Genomic DNA, 20,299 nt, shown 5'->3' on the forward strand with positions numbered 1-20,299 from the left:
TTGCTGTGAAAAGTTTAAAAGCAACAGAAGCAGAGTCTCATCTCAGGTAGGAGGCTCACAGTCTGGCTCCATCAGGACAGCAGATTGTAGATTCTGAAGTTTACTTAATCTGTCACATCTATGTTTTAATTTCTGAACTGTTAACAGGTAGAATATGTTTTGTTTAAAGTGCTAAATAAGCAGAGTTTAACTGATGTGCTGTGAACCAAAAGGAGGATGATGGTAAACTCTACACATGTGTCTTATTTCACACTTGTTGCCTACTTTTACACTGGGATTTTCAGATATTTATTTTTCACAGTTGTCATGTTGTTATATATTTTAATCCTTTGCTCCAATCTCCTGCTCATTGTGGTTATCTGCATGAACAGAAGCTTACATGAACCTATGTACATTTTCCTGTGCAGCCTGTTTGTAAATGAACTGTATGGTAGTACAGGGTTGTTTCCATTCCTGCTGGTTCAGATCCTCTCTGACGTTCACACTGTTTCTGCTTCACTTTGCTTCCTGCAGATCTTCTGTGTGTACACATATGCCAATGTACAGCTTGTAAATTTAGCTGTCATGTCTTATGACAGATATCTTGCTGTATGCTTTCCTTTGCAATATAACACACGTATGACAAATAACAAAGTTGCCATTCTTACTGCTCTAACATGGTTGAACCCATTTATTGAAGTTGCTGTCATGATATCACTGAGTGCCCCTTTACAGCTGTGTGGGAACATCATTAACAAAGTGTACTGTGACAACTACTCCATTGTAAAACTGGCCTGCTCTGACACCACAGCTAATAACATCTATGGGATAGTTTACACTGTGATAATAATGGGTAGTGTCATAACCTTAATATTTTACACGTACCTGAAGATTCTTAAAGTGTGTTTTTCAGGTTCTAAACAGACCAGACAGAAAGCTGTGAGTACCTGCACACCTCACCTGGCTTCTCTCATCAACTTTTGCTGTGGTTGTTGCTTTGAAATTATACAGAGCAGATTTAATATGAGCACTACACCCAACATGTTGCGCATTTTTTTGTCATTATACTTCCTCACTTGCCAGCCGCTCTTTAATCCTGTGCTGTATGGACTGATGATGTCTAAAATACGTAGCATATGCAAACATCTTGTGTTTGGTAAAATGTAAACTACTGTCCTGTAATATATGTATATTTTTTAGTATCTATATAAAATACATCTTGACAGTTTTCAACATATTTGTGTTGTTATTTACTTCAGAAGCCCATTTGTTCCCACTGCAATCAGACCGTTAAGCAGCAGGGGAGACCACAGAGCGACAACATCACTACGAGGCTGTCAAGGCCCCACCCACAGCTCAGTTTCACTGCTTACTGCACTACACGTGCACGTTTACGCTGTGTGTATATTCTGGTTCACCGGTTCACCCTGGACTGGTCGCCAGTCAATCGCAGGGCCAACACACAAAGACAGACAACCACACACTCTCACACTCACACCTAGGGGGCAATTTAGAGCAGCCAATTAACCTAATGTGCATGTTTTTGGTATTGTGGGAGGAAGCCGGAGAACCCGGAGAAAACCCACGCAGGCACAGGGAGAACATGCAAACTCCACATAGAAGGGCCCAGACCGGGATTCGAACCTGGAACCCTCTTGCTATGAGGCGACAGTGCTAACCACTGCACCACCGTGCCGCCCCTACAGCAGAAACCCTATTGCTTAATCATTCTTTGACAGTTCTGTCAGAGCAAAGTCTTTTCTGACAAGTCTAACTGTACTACTGTTTGCTATAAACAGTAATTTCATGAACACATCTCAGACTGAATTATTTTGCCACGTGGTCTTTCCAGTGTCGCTCCATTGTTATGTCTGCTTAATTCCACGTTCATAGCAGAAACACCTCCACCAACAACAGTTTCATTTCATTTTTTTGATTTGTAATGAGATTTCCTATAAAATGACACTAATTAATTTTGCTCTGGGATTGACTTGAAACAACTGGTAATTAAAGTCAAGCAGAATTAAGTTGCTTAAAAAAGTGGTTTGATTTAAATAAATTATCTTTAAATGAAAAGAAAACCAAATTCATGGTTTTTGGTGCCTGTCAGGCAAAACAAGACATAAAGTGGCTTTTTTGTGGATTTGAAATAGAAAGAGTTTATGAGAATAAGTTTTTAGGAGTTATAATAGACATAAGACATCACAAATAGACATTGTGATGTATGTGACCGAAAATAAAAATTATTCATTCAATTCAAAAAACTGTGGCTTTTTTGATTGAATGCACTTCTGTGACTTTGTTGTTCAAAACGGAGTATTTAAGGCAATGTTAGGTTGGAGGAGAAATATGATCTCTCATGATGGTTCTTGTGAGCAAATCGTGCAGAAGCGAGCTGGATTAGCTGGAGAGTCTTTAGAGACGTATTTGGGCAACCTGATAAAAGAGTGCTTTAATAATCCAGCCTGGAAGTAATAAATGGATGATTTATTTGCATCTTTCTGACTCAGAATGTGCCTAATTTTTGCAATATTGTGGAGGTGAAACAATGCAGTCTTTGAAATGTATGTTATGTGTGAGTTAAAGGACACGTCCTGATCACATCCTAGAGTCATTATAGTGGAGCTTGAGGCCAAGGATAAGCCATCTAGCATTGCTAAATCATGGATAATTTGTTTCTAAGGTGTTTAGGGCCCAGGACAGTAACTTCAGTTTAGTCTGAATTTAGCAGTAGGAAATTGTGAGTCACTCAGGTTTTCATGTCGCTGGCTCTGATGCTGCTGCCCCAACACACAACAGCAGAGAAAATGGCAACAACAGACTGGTAGAAGATCTCCAACATCTTGCTGCACACGTTGAAGGAGCTAAAGGAGCTAGTGGTGGGGCGCTCCCTTAGAGAAAAGCCGCTGCTCCTCCACATCGAGAGGAGCCAGTTGAGGTGACTCGGGCATCTGTTTCGGATGCCCCCTGGACGTCTTCCTGGGGAGGTGTCCCGGACACGCCCCACCGGGAGGAGGCCCCAAGGAAGACCCAGGACACGTTGGAGGGACTATGTCACTCGGCTGGCATCCCTGCTCAAGCTGCTGTCCCCGCGAAGAAAATGGATGGATGGATGGACGGATGGATGGATGGATGGATGGATGGATGGATGGATGAATGGATGGACGGACGGACGGACGGATGGATGGATGGATGGATGGATGAATGGATGGATGGATGGATGAATTTGAGGCTGCATTAAAAGCATTGAGAGCAGAACCACCAGGCTCAAACACGGGTTGTAAGACTGAATTCCATGCGTCACTGACACACAGAATGCTGCTCTGTCCTGCTATGCTGTTGTTTCTTAACATGATGTTCTGTTTATAACAGTTTTTCTAACTGCCTTAACCTCCAGTTATTATTTATTTATTACATGAATAACTGTTATTTATTGTATGTATAGCAGTTAGTATTTAGAATTATTGTTACTATAGGTCTGAGTTATTATTTATGCTTATTTTAGGATCATTTTATATGTACGCTACTGGTCCTGAGGACAAATTTCATTTCACGTGATAGCATGCAATAACAATAAAGAACCTTGATCCTTGAATTAACCTCAAGATGATATTTTTTAAAAACCTAGAATATTACAACACAACACTGACTCACTGAAACTGACTTTTTCGGTCAGTTTCATCACAGGACTTTCATCTCCTTTCACTGACTACTGGAGTCTTGAAGTAGTAACAGGACATCTGCTATAACACATACAAAGATGACTATCAAAACAATACACAATAATACAATAATAAGAACTGCAATGTTTTTCTGTAGTTCTCTTTATTATCTAAGTTTAGAGACTTCACAAGCCCCAAAGACTAAAACTTAGAACAGAAATCAGTACACATTCCTGTTAACACTTATATTGCTAAATGTCATTTTTTATTCACCTCTTTTCATGTTACAAAATTTGAGGAATTTTGAATATGAGATTTTTAACATCATGACTTAAATTTGACCAAAAATAAGATTTTTACACACAATGCGAATTTTGGTCAAATTCAGGCCATACAAAACAGGGTTGAGGGGAGGCTGACATGTAAGCCAGTATAATGACAACAAAATGCGCAACATGTTGGGCACATGTTTCATATCAAACCTGTTCTGCACTATTTCAAAGAAACAACCACAAGAAAAGTTGATCAGAGAAGCCAGGTGAGGTGTGCAGGTACTGACAGCTTTTTGTCTGGTCTGTTTGGAACCAGAAAAACAAACTTTAAGGATCCTCATGTAACTGTAAATGATTGAAATTACTACACAAATTGTTGCAATTGTGTAAATTAGTCCATAGATGTTATTAGCTGTGGTGTCATAGCAGGCCAGTTTTACAATGGAGTAGTTGTCACAGTACACTTTGTTAATGAGGTTCCTACACAGCTGCAAAGAGGCACTCAATGAAATCAGAACAGTGATTGCAAGAAAAGGGTACAACCATGTGAGAAAGATAAGTATGGCTGCCTTGCTGTGAGTCATACGTGTGTTATATTGCAGAGGACAACAGATAGCGAGATATCTGTCATAAGACATGACGGCTAAGTTACAAAACTCCACATTTGCATATGTGTACACACAGAAAATCTGCAGGAAGCAAACTGAAACAGAAACAGTGTGAATGTCAGAGAGGATCTGAACCAGCAGGAATGGAAACAACCCTGTACTACCATACAGTTCATTTACAAACAGGCTGCACAGGAAAATGTACATAGGTTCATGTAAGCTTCTGTTCATGCAGATAACCATGATGAGCAGGAGATTGGAGGAAACAGTTAGAATATATAAAGACATAATAATCATGAAAAATAAGTATTTAAACAGCCCAGTGTCAAAGTAGGCAGCAAGCGTGAAATATGAAAACTTTGTAGCATTTATCATCATCCTCCTTTTGGTTCACAGAACAATTCTGAACACTAACGATTTCTTCAGTGTTGATTAAAAAACTTTAATGGCTAATTTCTGCTCATTCTGAACCAACTGCAGCATTTTCTCATTTAACATCAATATAAAGCTCAGATTATATATTACATAGCAGAGTTCATGACTGCTGCTCTGCTGTGATCATCCTCTGGGTTCCCCCTAACTGAGCTGAAACGTAACTTCTGTGCCTTCTTAAACGTTTCATAGCAGGCAACACCCACAGCAGCAGTCATGACAACTTCTTCCATAGAAATGATGCTTTATTTACAATATGTAGAGTACTTACAAAGAACCGGGTTAACCTACTAATACAGCTTTTGTAAATACCTGTACTTTGAGACTTTAGTTTTTGTTTATCCTATCTTTATTGTTTATCCTATTTTTTATACTCCTCACTTTTCTCCTTTTTGGTCGGGAATACTGCATGTGCAATGTCTGTAAGAACAAGAATTTCCCTCCAGGGATAAATAAAGGAATTCTGATCCTGATTCTGATTCTACTAAGAGACCCTGGCCAAAATTGGGCTGCTGTTTCATTGTCACCAGGGTTTCAAGTTACAGAGACAATTTCACTAAACCTATATGAATCTCAGTCAACCCCTTTGGTCCTAGTTTTAGCGTCTGTATGTCAGAATGTTTCGATTGCTGGCTAGGCTAACTAACATCTGTGCATGATGCGGTGTTGTTGTGGGCTCCTGTGAGGTCCTGGCATGTAAGTCTCGCCCTGTGCTTCTGACAGTAGCTACCACACACATATTTGACTGTTAACACAAACAAAAACCTGTTTTCTGCTCCTCCCCAGCCTCATCTGATTTCAACACGCTGCCACTCACTTGGCCTTGACCTTTGCTGAGCTGGAAGGTCGTATTCCTGACAAAATGAGGACAAAGAGCGTGGTTCCCTGGTTACAGTTCACGCCACTACTCTCGTCTCAGCTGAACCTGAGCTGGACTATTCTGGATGCCCAAGCCCAGACTGAAGACCTTTGGCTAAAGCAGGACACAAACCAAGGAAAGTGGCTCACTCCAGTCCTCGACAGATGGTGTGAACTGCAGTACATGGCAGGTGAAAGAAGTCACCTTCTCCCCTGTGAACTCCAGCCTTGCAACAGTACAGCAGGACATCCTACACTGACATGAGACGTCTGTCCTGTATTCTTCTGTCTGCATTTTGTTAATGTTTAGATGAGGAAATGTATTAGAGACATTAACCTGCTCATATGTCTCCACAATCTGTAGAGCATACAACACATTCTAAAATGCTCAATTCATATCAAGAAGAAACCTTTAATGGGAAACAAAACTAAAAAAAGAACAACAGAGGAAGAATCTATCTGGACAGACATACAATAAAGTACAAACATATCATTAAAGTGTATAAGGTTACATTTTACCAAAGACAACACTTTTACATGTAACGCGGATTTTGGTTATATTCAGGCCATACAATGCAGGGTTGAAGAGCGGCTGACATGTAAGCCAGTATGTAGATAAAAAAATGCGTAACATAATGGGAACACTACTCATATCAAACCTGTTCTGCACTATTTCAAAGAAACAACCACAAGAAAAGTTGATCAGAGAAGCCAGGTGAGGTGTGCAGGTACTGACAGCTTTTTGTCTGGTTTGTTTGGAACCAGAAAAACAAACTTGAAGAATCTTTATATACGTGTAAAAAATTAAAAGTACAAGAATAACTGTTGTTAAGGTGTAAACTATCCCGTAGACATTATTGACTGTGGTGTCAGAGCAGGCCAGTTTTACAATAGAGTAGTTATCACAGTACACTTTGTTAATGATGTTCCCACACAGCTGTAAAGGAACACTCAACGATATCAAAATAAAAATAGCGAGAAATGGATACAACCATGTTAGACTAATAAGTATGGCCACCTTTTTAGGCGTCATACATTTATAATATTGTAGAGGACAACAGATAGCAAGATATCTGTCATAAGACATGACTGCTAAATTACTAAATTGTATACTTGCATATGTGTACACACAGAAAATCTGCAGGAAGCAAAGTGAAGCAGAAACAGTGTGAACGTCAGAGAGGATCTGAACCAGCAGGAATGGAAACAACCCTGTACTACCATACAGTTCATTTACAAACAGGCTGCACAGGAAAATGTACATAGGTTCATGTAAGCTTCTGTTCATGCAGATAACCACAATGAGAAATAAATTCGCACAAACAGTTAAAATATATAACAACATGACAATCACGAAATACAAGTATTTAAAAACCCCAGGTTCAAAGTAGGCAGCAAGTATGAAACATGGAACACGTGTAGAGTTTGTCATGACTTGCAGAGAAAAAAACAACAGTTTTAATTACAACCTGATTAAATCTCTTCAGCCCTTTTAACAGACAATAAACTCAGCTACATGTAGATAGACGCCAAATATACAAAATATGTCAGGATGACTTTGAATAAATGTGTATAAAAAGATAAGCAAGACCTTCAGTGTATTTCCATTTGGTGGAATGGTTGGTTTCAACCCTGCAAACATCATGTAGCTTCAGTGAAAAGTTTGGAAGAGATGATACAACATAAAGCTATTCAACAGTTGCACAAGAGTTTTCAGAAAGGTTTAAATTGTTCTAAAATTCCTTTTTTTCTTTCTTTTTTTGTTTTTGCTTAAAACAAAGTCTGATATAAAAACAACATCATTAAATAAATTGCAGAAATCCTAACACTTATCTATTGTTCTACTGTAGTCACACTGTGATTCCCTCCTAACTGAGCTGAAACTCTGCCTCTGTTTGCTTATAACCTTTTCAAGTCAGGAGACTCCCACAGCAGCAGTCTGACCTTATTACCAAAGGACACACTGGTTGTTACTGATTTCTAACTGAAAGGGTGCTTAAAAGTGTCAAAACATCTCAGTTTAGGTATTTAAACTAAAAGGAATGAACGCCTTGAGCCCTATTCAGGTTCAGCAAGAGGTCTTTGTTGGTGTCAGTTCATGTGTCCAAGAAGATTTCAACATTCCACATAAAGGTGAGAAATTCCAGTCAAATTCCTGGGAATGAGACTCAGCAATCAAGTATAATACTGCTTTGGTCACAGGATTGTTTGTGTTTATTTACCGATACAGCCAGAACACCTTATTGAACACTAGCTGTAAGCTAATACACAGCAAGCAAGGTGAAGACAAATCCGCTTTCAGTCCAAAGAGTTGACAAAGCAAACTGAGCTATTCTGCCAGTAAATGTCTTCAGATCAGAGCAGAATTTGCTTGTTTATACATTGAGAAGCTTCACCCGTGGCAGCAGCTCTCTCCTCCAGAGCTTCCCAGCTCTCAGCAGCTGAGCAGCAGCTCTGATCCTGATCCACTGTGATTAGTCCTCCACACACAACACACTGCAAGGCCCTGCGACATCAGTCACTTTTTCTACTCAAGTTCAATCTTAGCAAATTGCTTAAATATACCTTGCACTTCTTTGTATATAATCATGTGAAAAATTGCTCTATGTTTGGTGTCATTATATATTTCAAATTATTTTCACTAGACATTGTGAAAGATTTAAAGATGTCTGGCTACAATAGATTTTTCCACTAATAAAGCAGCAATTACTGGATAAATAATAATATATCAAACTCCGAATGAAAGTATTCAACCTGGTTTTAAGTAAAATCTGACCATGACTTTTAATCATTTAAAGTTAGTTTATCAGAGAAAATGCATTAAATTTTTTTACACATGCCTTAAATGTCATTAATTTGTGATGCAGATCTTTTATTTGAGGGCTTTTAAAAAATTTATGTTGTTTTTTCCTGCCCTGTAACTCATTAACTTGTTTCGAGGGTCCAAGGACAGTGGATCTGGTATGCTGTACAGTGTCAGGATCGGGCTCAATAGGACTCAGATGCAGAGATAGTTGCGCAACAGCAGTCTTTATTAGAAAGCTCCGTCTAGAGATTTACAGAGTGATTAAACAAAAGGATAACAAATTACCTGAGTGTCGTCCTGAGACGAAGCGCGACCATGAAACCTACTAGGGGAAGAAACAAAAGAGCTATCAAAATTACCGAGGAGAATATCTGCTCTGTCTACAAATGAAAGCGCTCCCATAGGAGGAAAGAATAACTATAGGTAATAAAATAACTGGAGAACAAAAAATCACTCGCAAAGAGGAGGACAAAACTACTATCGAAAAGGAAAACTACTATCGAACTAAGAATCACTCTTCTGGAGGAAAACGAAAGCAAAAACTCAAAAACCTGTCACTAATCTATGGGCGAAGAATTCTATGCTATGAAAATTACAACAAAAAACACTCTGTACAGAGGAAAGAACAGAAAGGCAAACAAAGAATACTTTCAAGGCTGTGGCGAGGAAAGAGCTAGCGTGAACGCACGAGGACGATAACACACTGGCACAAGACAAGGGAAACGCAGACTATTTGAACACAAGGGATAATGGGGAACAGGTGGACACAATCAGGCAATCAGGAAGACAATCAGACCGGAGACACAAGAGGAAGGGCAAGTGACCTGAAACGAGAGGAGACTTACTTTTCAAAATAAAACAGGAAATGACGAGACATAAAACCAAAACGAGACAATACCTCACCGCTGTGTGACATACAGATTGTAAAACCCCAAGGCAAACAGTGATTACTTGATTCTTTGCCTAATCTGCTTATCAAGTCATTCTAGGTTAGCACCACCGCTGAAAGACTAGCGGCACATTTGTAGTTAGCAGCTTCTTTGTATTAACCATGAATCAGGACGGTGAATTGTAATCCCGCACATTCTACTTAATAATAATGAATAATGAATGCAGGACCTCACATATCTTTTGATTTGGCAGTGACATAAGCTATACAGCTAGCTCAACGATGTCTTAACAGCAATGACAAATATGTTCACACAGAAAGCAAAGCAAATTTTGACCTTTGTGTAAGTTTGATCGTGGTATCATTTGTGTAACTTGTGCAAGTTTGACTGAAGGTTTATCCACCCCAAACAGCCAGAACACATTAGCCACAACTGGCAAGCAGCAACAGACACCAACAGTGTTTGCATCTGCATGTATGTGTTTAGTTCAGCCTCTGACTGAACTCAGTACTCACCAGAAACTTTTTCCCATCTTTTCTCTTATGCTCATGAAGATAAGTACATTCCCCTCCCCCAGATTCACCCAAGGTCATAATTGCTGATTTTAAGAATTAAATGCATTCCAACTCCCAATTCCAACCTACTATTATTACACCTGCGGATGTGTCCACACGAGCTGAGTGAGATTTTCATGCATTTTGAGGTGTGGGTTTGCAGCAGTAACATCCCTGACTAGCTGGAGCATTTAGCATTAATTCTCAGATCTGAAATGGTGTTATCATATGCCTGTAAATCTTTCTATCTGACCGCATTATAGACTAATTTGAATAACATTGTGGTCTGTGCCTCTGCCTCTACCAGCAAAACTTTAACTCTTAAGTCATACAAAGAGGTGGGGAAACCTCTCAGGGCCTCTGTGCAAAACAGGCTGAGGAGGAACGAAACAGATCAAAAAGTGTTTTAAAATGAATGTGACAAAAACATATAATAAACAGCACATACACTATAACAGCTTAATAGTGATTTGTGGAGATTTAAGTGAAAATATTTGTGCAGAAAAAAATAGTACAGTCATACAAGTAAAAAGGCCTTGTTGTACATTGACTGGTTAACTGTCTAAGGCACTAATGAAGAGATATGCATGTGAGATATGTAAGTGCATTTATTTTTCACAATGTCATTCACCGTTAACATACGCATACGGGTGTGATTGTACATTTGCTCGAAAATACATTGAGCTCATTAGTGATGTGTCATGACACACTACACAACTGTTGGACATTACACACCTGTTTCTACAGTGGAAACAGTCTGAAAAGTACTTTTATTATGTACTTTGTCACACAATAGGTGACATATTAATAGTCAGCTTTTGATATCAGACTTCTACAAATGACACGGATTTTGGACAGTTTCAGGCCATACATTACAGGATTGAAGAGCGGCTGGCATGTGAGAAAGTATAAAGATAAAAATATTCGCAGCACATTGGGTACGCTGCTCATGTTAAACCTGCTCTGTAGTATCTCAAAGCTAGCCCCAAAGGAAAAGTTCAAGAGGGAAGCCAGGTGAGGTGTGCAGGTACTGACAGCTTTTTGTCTCGTCTGTTTAGAACCCAAAAAACAAACTACAAGAATCTTAATGTAAGTATAAAGGATTAAAAGTAAAGCACCAAATATTGTGCCAAAAGTGGCCATGAGTCCATATATATTAATTTTACTGGTGTCAGTGCACGCCAGCTTGACAACAGAGTAGGTATCGCAGTAAACTTTGTTTACGATGTTCCCACACAACGGTAAAGGAGAACTCAAAGATAACAACACAACCATCGCAAAACAAGGGTATAACCACGTTAGAGCAATCAGTATAGCAATCTTCTTATACGTCATACGTGTGTTGTATTGCAGAGGATAACAGATAGCGAGATATCTGTCATAAGACATGATGGCTAAGTTTAAATATTCTACAGCTCCATAAGAGTGTACACAGAAGATCTGCAGGAAACAAACTGAAGCAGAAACAGTGTGAACGTCAGAGAGGATCTGAACCAGCAGGAATGGAAACAACCCTGTACTACCATACAGTTCATTTACAAACAGGCTGCACAGGAAAATGTACATAGGTTCATGTAAGCTTCTGTTCATGCAGATAACCACAATGAGCAGGAGATTGGAGCAAAGAATGAAAAAATATAATGACATAATAATCATGAAACATAAGTATTTCAACAGTCCAGTGTCAAAGTAGGCAGCAAGCGTGAAATATGAAACCTGTGAAGAGTTTAACATGATGCTCACTTTGGTTCATAAAAGTGCTACTGTTACCTTTTGTTGCACATTTGTAAAATTTTTACAAGATTAAACGTGGACCCAGTCGGCACAATGTGCAAACTGAACATGGAGGAAACACAAACAAAAGTCTTTGCAGTAATACTGAACAGATTCATTGTGAAGCAAACAGTTTCAGCAAACACCACAAATGTTGTTTTTCAAAGTCAGTGTAACACTTGTGTTAGAACTTACTGATAAAACATGTGTGACATTGTGTGAACTTGAGCCTTCACTTGTCCTGCTGTAGTCACACTCCCTCCCAGCTGAGCTGAAACTGTGGTTTGAGTTCTTTTCAAGACCGAGGACGCCCACAGCAGCACAGCAACTTCATTACGAAAGGCCCCAATGACTGATACTGATGTTTAATTCATGTCAGTAAAAATGCAAACTTTGCTGGATGACTGCTGTTTGCAACTTATCCAAGACAGTTTAGTAACAACAAAACTAAAAGCAAAGGGATGGTTTTCATCAATGCCAGGTTATCCTGCTATCTTTCATATCCATCATCTGTACCTGTGCTGAATTCATTATGTTTATGGTGCAGAAGTGCGACACCTTCTCATCAGACTTTAAACTGGCTAAAAAAAGCAACCTGTCAGGACCTGGATGACATAACTATCAAATCACAGATAATACGGCATTAGAAGAGAGGACCGTTCCTAAGAAACACATAAACTCACAGAGGTTCATGTGTCTTCACCACTGAAGTTGTATCAGAAAGGCCCTGAAGACAGAAATAAAAACTGAAAGACTTACTGATGTATTCACTTGTTTTCACTGCCTTCACCGGCTTGCCTTCTTCCTTCAGTGCATCCTGGTGTCATGTCTCCTCCAGGTCAGAGACACACACACACACACACACACACATTCATCAGACCAGGCCACCTTCTTCTGTTGCTCTGTGGTCCAGTTCTGATGCTCACATGCCCACTGTGGGCACCTTCGCCGGTGCACAGGTCACAGGTCAGCATGGCCACCCTGACTGGTCTGCAGCTACACAGGCCCATTCACAACAAACACTGTAGTGAATCACTTGTTGCTTAATACATCCATTCCACTGCCAGGTGTCACAGACATGAGATAACTGAGGATATCCACTTCACCTGTCAGTGGTCATCACATTATGGGTGACAGGTGTACACACATCATTTCTCAGTCTGAGTATGCACCATGTGCCAGTCTTAAATGTTCCCTGTATTTACAGAAGGAAACACACAAGAAATGTCACATTATTCTCCAATCTATAACAAAATGCTGGGATTATAAGGCACAGTCATTATGTACCAAATAAGCAAGGAGTCCATGTTTATGATGGACTCCTAACGACGTCACGGATACTTGACAGATTCAGGCCATATAGTCTGGTCTGTTCACGGGACATACAATTATGAGAAAAGCAAAGTAAGTAAAGTAAGAACATTTAGAAATAACAAAGTCTTCAGTACGAATCCCTCGTGACTGAGGTGAAACTCTGCTTTTTTCATCATGTAATTTTAAAGAACAGGAATAGGTTTTTTTAATTTTTTATTCAAACTGGTGAACAGCAGAGTTTGATCCCTTTGATAATGAGCTCAGACAGATGCTGTGGGCGTTCATGTACTTGAAAAGGTTAAAAGAAGCAGAAGCAGAGCTTCAGCTCAGTCAGGAGGGACTCTGAATCAGGTGAATGTTTCTATTCACACACAATGACATAAACTAAGTGTAATTTTACTGTTTCTGGATGAAATTGACTTTATTGAAGGTAATAATAAATTTGGGAAAGAAATCATTTATTTATAGATTTCAGATTTATAGATTTTAGATTTAGAAATCATTGTCTTGATGATCAGTTTAGTGTCATTACAGTGAAGTCTGTTTATGTGAGAAGGATCATGTTAAACTCTACACAGGTTTCATATTTCACACTGGCTGCCTACTTTGACACTGGACTGTTTAAATACTTATGTTTCATGATTGTTATGTTGTTATATGTTTTCATTGTTTGCACCAATTCATTTCTCATTGTGGTTATCTGCATGAACAGAAGCTTACATGAACCTATGTACATTTTCCTGTGCAGCCTGTTTGTAAATGAACTGTATGGTAGTACAGGGTTGTTTCCATTCCTGCTGGTTCAGATCCTCTCTGACGTTCACACTGTTTCTGCTTCATTTTGCTTTCTACAGATTTTCTGCTTGTATTGTTATGCTTGTGTGGAATTTCTCAGTTTAGCCGTCTTGTCTTATGACAGATATCTCGCTATATGTTATCCTCTGCAATATAACACACGTATGACACGTAGCAGGATTACAGTACTAATTTATGTGGCATGGGTTTATGCTCCTGTTGCATGTTTTTTACCAATATCAATGAGTGTCCCTCTAAAGCTCTGTGGGAACATCATTAACAAAGTGTACTGTGACAACTATTTCATTGTTAAACTGGCCTGCTCTGACACAACAGTTAATAATGTTTATGGACTCATGGCCACTTTTCTCACAATTGCATGTCCCGTGTCTCTGATCTTTTACACATACATGAGGATCCTTAAAGTTTGTTTTTCTGGCTCTAAACAAACCAGACAAAAAGCTGTCAGTACCTGCACACCTCACCTGGCTTCTCTGATCAACTTTTCTTGTGGTTGTTTCTTTGAAATAGTGCAGAGCAGGTTTGATATGAAACATGTGCCCAACATGTTGCGCATTTTTTTGTCATTATACTGGCTTACATGTCAGCCTCTCCTCAACCCTTTACTGTATGGTCTGAATCTGTCAAGTATCCGTAACATATGTAAACATATCATTTTTTGCTTGAACATGGACCACAAACGATGCTCATGATCTCAGACATTTACTTATTTGACACATACTGATTGTGCTTCATAAACACTGCATTTGTCATAGTTTGTAGGACAACGGAAATATTTCTTGTGTACCGTTTTGCTTTTTGAAACACAGGAAACATTTAAGATTACTGATGATCATGACTGATTTTGAACGCAGTTTGCTTCACATTGTGTCAGATTGAGAAAATACTTTAATAGTGAAGAAAACAAGAGCAACTGTTAATCAGCAGGAAGCATAATTGTCAAGTATAGTTGTTTTATAACTGGATTTCATAACATGGACCCTCCTTTAATAGACTGGCTTTATGTGATGTTGTCTTTTTACAGTCTTTTTACCGTCAATTTTAGCTTATTGGTTTTAATTGTATAATTCTTAAATTTATTGTCAATCAGTTTTCTATTTCCTTGCTTTTCTTTTACATTTTATCTTAAATCTTCAACCTTGTTCACCAATTGTAAATTTATATTTTGTTTATTGCCTTTTATTTGTATACGATTTGTTGGTTTTGTTTTAAAATGATCGTTAAGCACTTTGGAAACCCGGTTCTTGAAAGGTGCTATATAAAGGAAGTTATCATTATTATTATTGTTTGCATGATTCTTTGTATGCTTAGAAAAACTAAAAAGTTCTGCTCAATAAACACATCAATAATGTCTGAAATTTTCCTACTGGTCTTTGCAAATTTCTGCCACAGCTTAATGTATGAACTTTGTGAGTTCATGAATTTCTGAAGCAGGTGCTCTCTTCTAACACCACACTATCTGCCACTTGATAGCTATGCATTCCAGGTCCTGTCAGATGTCAAAATGACAAGCAAACAAACGTTATCACCAACTACAAGAATTCACTGTCAAAACTGAGAAAGGAAGTCAAGCTCTGTAAACAGTTGTTTAATGCCAGTTAAACATTTAAAATGAAGTTTTCAGTGTACACGGTCATAGGCCTTCTCCGAGAATGGAAAACACATGCAGCCAGACTGCCATCTGGCCAGCAGTACAGTACACTGTACGCTTGTACCAACAGGCCAAAGAACAGTTTCTACCCAGACGGGACGACAATGATGAACACACTTCATTAACCCCTCGGGCTCTATCGTGCACACTTGACGCTTTTATGTTTAGATGTATTCAGATGTATTTATATTTATACATATGTAGTATTAACTAGGCATCTCAGGCTTGCTCCAAATAATATGTGCAATGACAAAGTATCTGTATAGGATAAGATAAGATAAACTTTATTGATCCCACAGCAAAGAAATTCACTTGTGGTGGCAGCTCACAAGAACAGAGTAGAGTGCAAAAAGCAAAAAGTGTACAAAACAGTTTCAAAAAACATAAAGAGTTAATAAATTAACAGTTTTCAAGTAAACACAGTACAACAACAGCTATATACAAGTATATACAAGTACTCAATGTCTGAGCCCTGGATGTTCACTGGTGTATGTGGTAGTGAGACCAGGGAGTTATATGGACTCAAATGCAACACACAAGACAAAGTCAGTAAAAAGCAAAAAACTTTATTAATCTGATAAGGGAAGCTTTGCAGAGGCAGTTAAACGTCCACCAGGGAGTTGGGCAGGTCAAAGATGTCCACAAAAAGGTTCAATAACAAAAATCCTCTTCAGGAAAAATTTAGCCACAACAAAAAAACATCTTTTTTCTAAAAAAAACCTCCACAAAAGTCCAATAACATAAACCTCTTCAGCAAAAAATTAAATCAAAACAAAAAAACCTTCTTCAAAAAACGAAGTAAAATTCTACTTTATCAAAAGGGAAGGCAGGGGGAAATAACAGAAGCAGGCACGGTCATCAACGGGCAAGGCAAACTGGAAAACAGAGCTGGAGAGTCATGCATAGCAGAGGAACAAACTGGCAATGAGAGATGGGCAGGGGTTGCCTTTGTAACCGGTGTGGAGAACAGGTGAGCAGTGAGGCTGATTGAGGTGATAATGGGCTGACTGGCTTGGAAGTGGGCGAGGGATGAAGCATTCAGGGCAAAACGGAAAACCCAGTGACTCACAGACAGCAAATCATGACAGAACCCAAGGGACGGCTCCTGACATCCCAAAACAGATAAGGGAGAAAGCAGCATTCTCGGGTACCAAGGGACTTTCTGGAGACTCAACACGGAGAGGCAGGTCTTTAGTGGACAGCCAAATCTTCTGTCCCACCTGGTAATCAGGGGATTTAGAGTGATGCCGGCTGGCAGACTTGGCATAACAATCAGTGGAGCGTTGAAGGGAGTTGTGGGCCTGTGCCCAGGTGTGTTGGCAGCGCTGAATGAGGGCTTGCACTGAGGGGCTGGAAACCTCTTTCTCGGAACAGAGGGGGCTGGTATCCATAAGTGCACTGGAAGGGAGAGAGACCCGTGGCCGAACCTGACAAGGGTGTTGTGAGCATATTCTACCCAAACCAGTTGTTGGGACCAGGCAGAGGGGTTGGATGACCCAAGGCAGCGGAGGCTGACTTTCATTTCTTGGTTTTTCCTCTCACTCTGGCCATTAGACTGGGGGTGAAAACCAGAGGACAGGCTAACAGAGGCCCCCATCAATTTGCAGAACTCCCAACAGAATATGGATGTGAACTGGGCACCGCAATCAGACGCTATAGCTACTGGGATGCCATGAAGACGGACGACATGTGAGAGAATGAGTTTGGCCAATTCTTTAGAGGATGGGAGTTTTTGAAGAGGAATGAAATGTGCCATCTTGCTAAACCTGTCAACTTTGGTGAGGATGGTGGTATTCCCGAGGGGGCAAGGTCAATGACAAAATCCAAAGATATGTGAGACCATGGACGATTTGGTATGGGAAGTGGATGAAGGTGCCCAGCAAGAGTAACGTGATGGTTTGTGTTGGTTGCAGGTTAACAGATGGCGGCGCGCAGTAGTGCAGCGGCTTCTCACACTCCCGGGTTTAAGCCCTTTTTTTGTTGTTTTTGTGCTGGTCTAAAGGCCAACTCTACTTGTTTCGGTTGTCTAAACAAACGCATAAGGTACAGCCGAGCCGAACTTTTTAAAATAAGGGACGGCTCGAACACCATGACCACTACGACAACAACAACAACAACAGCCTCACATCAACTCAGAGCTTCGCTGGGCAGGGATGAAGGCAGTTCTGGCTTCACGAAGGGACTTTTTGTATGTCAATAGACTGTCTTTCCAGGCTCTCTGGGATTCAGCTGATTTGGAGGAGTACCACTTCCTCTCCATCCGTCTTGATGTTTGTTTAAGTGTTCGTAAATTTGAATTATGCCAAGGAGCTAGCCTCCTATGATTTCTAACCTTCTTTCTCAGTGGGGCAACCATATCTAAAACTGTGTGCAACGTGGCTGCAGTGTTATTAACAAAAGAATCAATTGTTGCAGGAGTAACATTTAAATCAGTACGGTCTGTTGTACTGGTACATGGTGCTGAGGGGAGCTGTGATGGGATTGCATCCCTAAATCTGTCTACACTATCTTCAGAGAGGCATCTGGTGTAGTAGACCTTTTTGTTGTGTGCTGTAAAGTCTTAGTTAGTTCAAAAACTACAAGTGAATGGTCTGAAAGGAGAGGGTTTTGAGGGGCAACTAACAGGTTCTTAGTTTCTAGGCCGTAGGTGAGAACCAGATCGAGTGTGTGATTGTGGCAGTGTGTTGGTTCATTCACTATCTGAAGGAAACCTATTGAATCTAAGAGTGAACTAAAGGCTGTCTTAAGACTGTCAGAGTCAACATCCATATGAATGTTAAAGTCACCTACTATAATGACTTTATCTGTGCTGAGCACTAAACTAGATAAGAAGTCAGAAAACTCAGACAGGAACTCTGAGTAAGCAGCAGCAGGTGGGCGATACACAACAACTAATAAAACCGGCTTTTCTGACTTCCAGTTTTGGTGAGACAGGCTGAGAGTGAGACTCTCAAATGAGCTATAGATAGATTTAGGTTTGGGGTTAATCTGAAGACTGGAGTGGTAGATTGCTGCCACTCCTCCTCCTCGGCCTGTGCCTCGAGGAACATGATAGTTAATATAACCAGACGGAGTTGATTCATTTAAACTAACATATTCTTCATCCCGTAACCAAGTCTCAGTGAGGCAGAATATATCAGACTGATGATCAATAATTAGATCACTGACTTGGAGCGATTTAGAGTGGAGGGATCGTATATTTAATAATCCACATCTGACCGTCCTATTTTTTGGGTCTAAATATTTGCTAGTTTGTATTTTTATGAGGTTATTATGATTAACACTTCTTTAATTTTGTGCTGGTTGGACTATGGGAGCACGAGGCACTGACACTATTTCTATGGGATTATTAATCTTGGTATTACTGTGTGAATTTATATTTTTATTTATTCTAATTTTAACGGAGGGCGGCAGTCCTACAGAAGCAGCAGAGAAGTGTGTAAGACAGCGACTCTGCTTCCTGGCCTCGACCCTGGGTTGTCAGGGTGTTGGTTGTCTAATAAACTTGGCCATATTGGTAGAAATAAGAGCCGCACCACCCCAAGTGGGATGAACGCCGTCTCTGCTAATGAGGCCAGGTTTTCCCCAGAAAGTCTCCCAGTTATCTATAAAGGCCACGTTGTTTTCTGGACACCACCGTGACAGCCAGCGACGGAGCGATGACATGCGGCTAAACATGTCATCACTGGTCAGATTCGGGAGGGGACCAGAGAATGCTACGGAGTCCGACATGGTTTTTGCCAAATTACACACCGACTCAATATTGACTTTGGTGACCTCCGACTGGCGTAGTCGAGTGTCATTAGCGCCGACGTGAATTATAATCTTACCATATTTACTCTTTTCTCTCGCCAGCAGCTTTAAATTCCCCTCTATGTCGCCCGCTCTGGCCCCCGGGATGCATTTGACTATGGTTGCTGGTGTCGGGTTCACATATCGCAAAACATGTGACCATACAAGGAATCTGACTCCGGATTTTTCTCTCTCCTGTGCACCATACAAAATACAAAATAACAAATAATAATAATAAAAAATGAAGAATAAAGTATTTACAAGAAGAAAAAAACACGATATAAATATATATGTACAAACATTGTGATGGTTCATACAATGGAAGAATGTGACTATTGTAGAACTTTTGACCTTAGCAAATCAGGTACAAACAATCGATCAGGTGGGCATGTACTAGGTCCAGGCTCATCCACAGAGGCAGCTGTCACCCTCTCCTCAATGTCCCAGAAGAGAGAGGCGACCAGACAGGAAGGAGGCAAAAGGGGTGCTGACTCCACAGGGGAACTGTCCTTCACAAACTGGTGTGACAGAGCATCAGGCTTAACATTCCAGGAGCCAGAAAGATAGGATAGAGAAAAATTAAACCTTGTGAAGAAAAGGGACCATCGAGCTTGACGTGAGTTCAAATGTTTGGCAGTGGGAATGTATTCCAAGTTCTTGTGATCTGTCCAAACAAGGAATGATAGGCATTAGCGATGCGATGATAGGCATTACATAGGTCCAATTTGGTGAAAACACTGCCCCCCTGTAGTAGTACAAAAGCAGTGGTGATTAGGGGCAATGGATAACGGTTCTTTATTATGTCATTGAGGTCTCTGTAGTCAGTGCAAGGTCTGAGGGTTGTGTTCTTCTTTTCGACAAAAAAAATCCAGCACCAACAGGGCATGAGGAC

The 20,299-nt window shown here is 40.0% G+C and overlaps 5 protein-coding genes across 5 annotated transcripts; 2 read left to right on the forward strand and 3 right to left on the reverse strand.

Moving 5' to 3' along the window:
• Window positions 1–216: 216 nt before the first annotated feature.
• LOC124058750 (olfactory receptor 142-like) lies at window positions 217–1,346 on the forward strand. The gene has a single exon (XM_046388280.1). It carries the CDS (start codon window positions 217–219, stop codon window positions 1,144–1,146), a length of 930 nt encoding a protein of 309 aa, XP_046244236.1. The 3' UTR covers window positions 1,147–1,346.
• A 2,496-nt stretch (window positions 1,347–3,842) lies between these two features.
• Window positions 3,843–6,216, reverse strand: LOC124058752 (olfactory receptor 52E4-like). Its single transcript, XM_046388282.1, has 2 exons — window positions 5,439–6,216; window positions 3,843–5,243 (listed from the first exon to the last, which is right to left on the reverse strand). Exon 2 carries the CDS (start codon window positions 4,897–4,899, stop codon window positions 3,973–3,975), a length of 927 nt encoding a protein of 308 aa, XP_046244238.1. The 5' UTR covers window positions 4,900–5,243; window positions 5,439–6,216; the 3' UTR covers window positions 3,843–3,972.
• On the reverse strand, window positions 6,209–8,857 carry LOC124058755 (olfactory receptor 142-like). Its single transcript, XM_046388286.1, has one exon. It carries the CDS (start codon window positions 7,241–7,243, stop codon window positions 6,320–6,322), a length of 924 nt encoding a protein of 307 aa, XP_046244242.1. The 5' UTR covers window positions 7,244–8,857; the 3' UTR covers window positions 6,209–6,319.
• Window positions 8,858–10,860: 2,003 nt separating this feature from the next.
• On the reverse strand, window positions 10,861–12,286 carry LOC124058749 (olfactory receptor 142-like). The gene has a single exon (XM_046388279.1). It carries the CDS (start codon window positions 11,793–11,795, stop codon window positions 10,866–10,868), a length of 930 nt encoding a protein of 309 aa, XP_046244235.1. The 5' UTR covers window positions 11,796–12,286; the 3' UTR covers window positions 10,861–10,865.
• Window positions 12,287–13,305: 1,019 nt separating this feature from the next.
• On the forward strand, window positions 13,306–14,656 carry LOC124059244 (olfactory receptor 11A1-like). The gene has a single exon (XM_046389095.1). It carries the CDS (start codon window positions 13,709–13,711, stop codon window positions 14,654–14,656), a length of 948 nt encoding a protein of 315 aa, XP_046245051.1. The 5' UTR covers window positions 13,306–13,708.
• The last annotated feature ends 5,643 nt before the right edge of the window (window positions 14,657–20,299 follow it).

The sequence above is a fragment of the Scatophagus argus genome, chromosome 5 (assembly GCF_020382885.2).
Source record: "Scatophagus argus isolate fScaArg1 chromosome 5, fScaArg1.pri, whole genome shotgun sequence".
NCBI lineage: Eukaryota > Metazoa > Chordata > Actinopteri > Scatophagidae > Scatophagus > Scatophagus argus.

Bases quoted from the DNA above. Each gene is read 5' to 3' on its own strand.
- LOC124058750 (XM_046388280.1), top strand. From the start codon at position 217: ATGATGGTAAACTCTACACATGTGTCTTATTTCACACTTGTTGCCTAC.
- LOC124058752 (XM_046388282.1), bottom strand. From the start codon at position 4,899: ATGATGATAAATGCTACAAAGTTTTCATATTTCACGCTTGCTGCCTAC.
- LOC124058755 (XM_046388286.1), bottom strand. From the start codon at position 7,243: ATGACAAACTCTACACGTGTTCCATGTTTCATACTTGCTGCCTACTTT.
- LOC124058749 (XM_046388279.1), bottom strand. From the start codon at position 11,795: ATGTTAAACTCTTCACAGGTTTCATATTTCACGCTTGCTGCCTACTTT.
- LOC124059244 (XM_046389095.1), top strand. From the start codon at position 13,709: ATGTTAAACTCTACACAGGTTTCATATTTCACACTGGCTGCCTACTTT.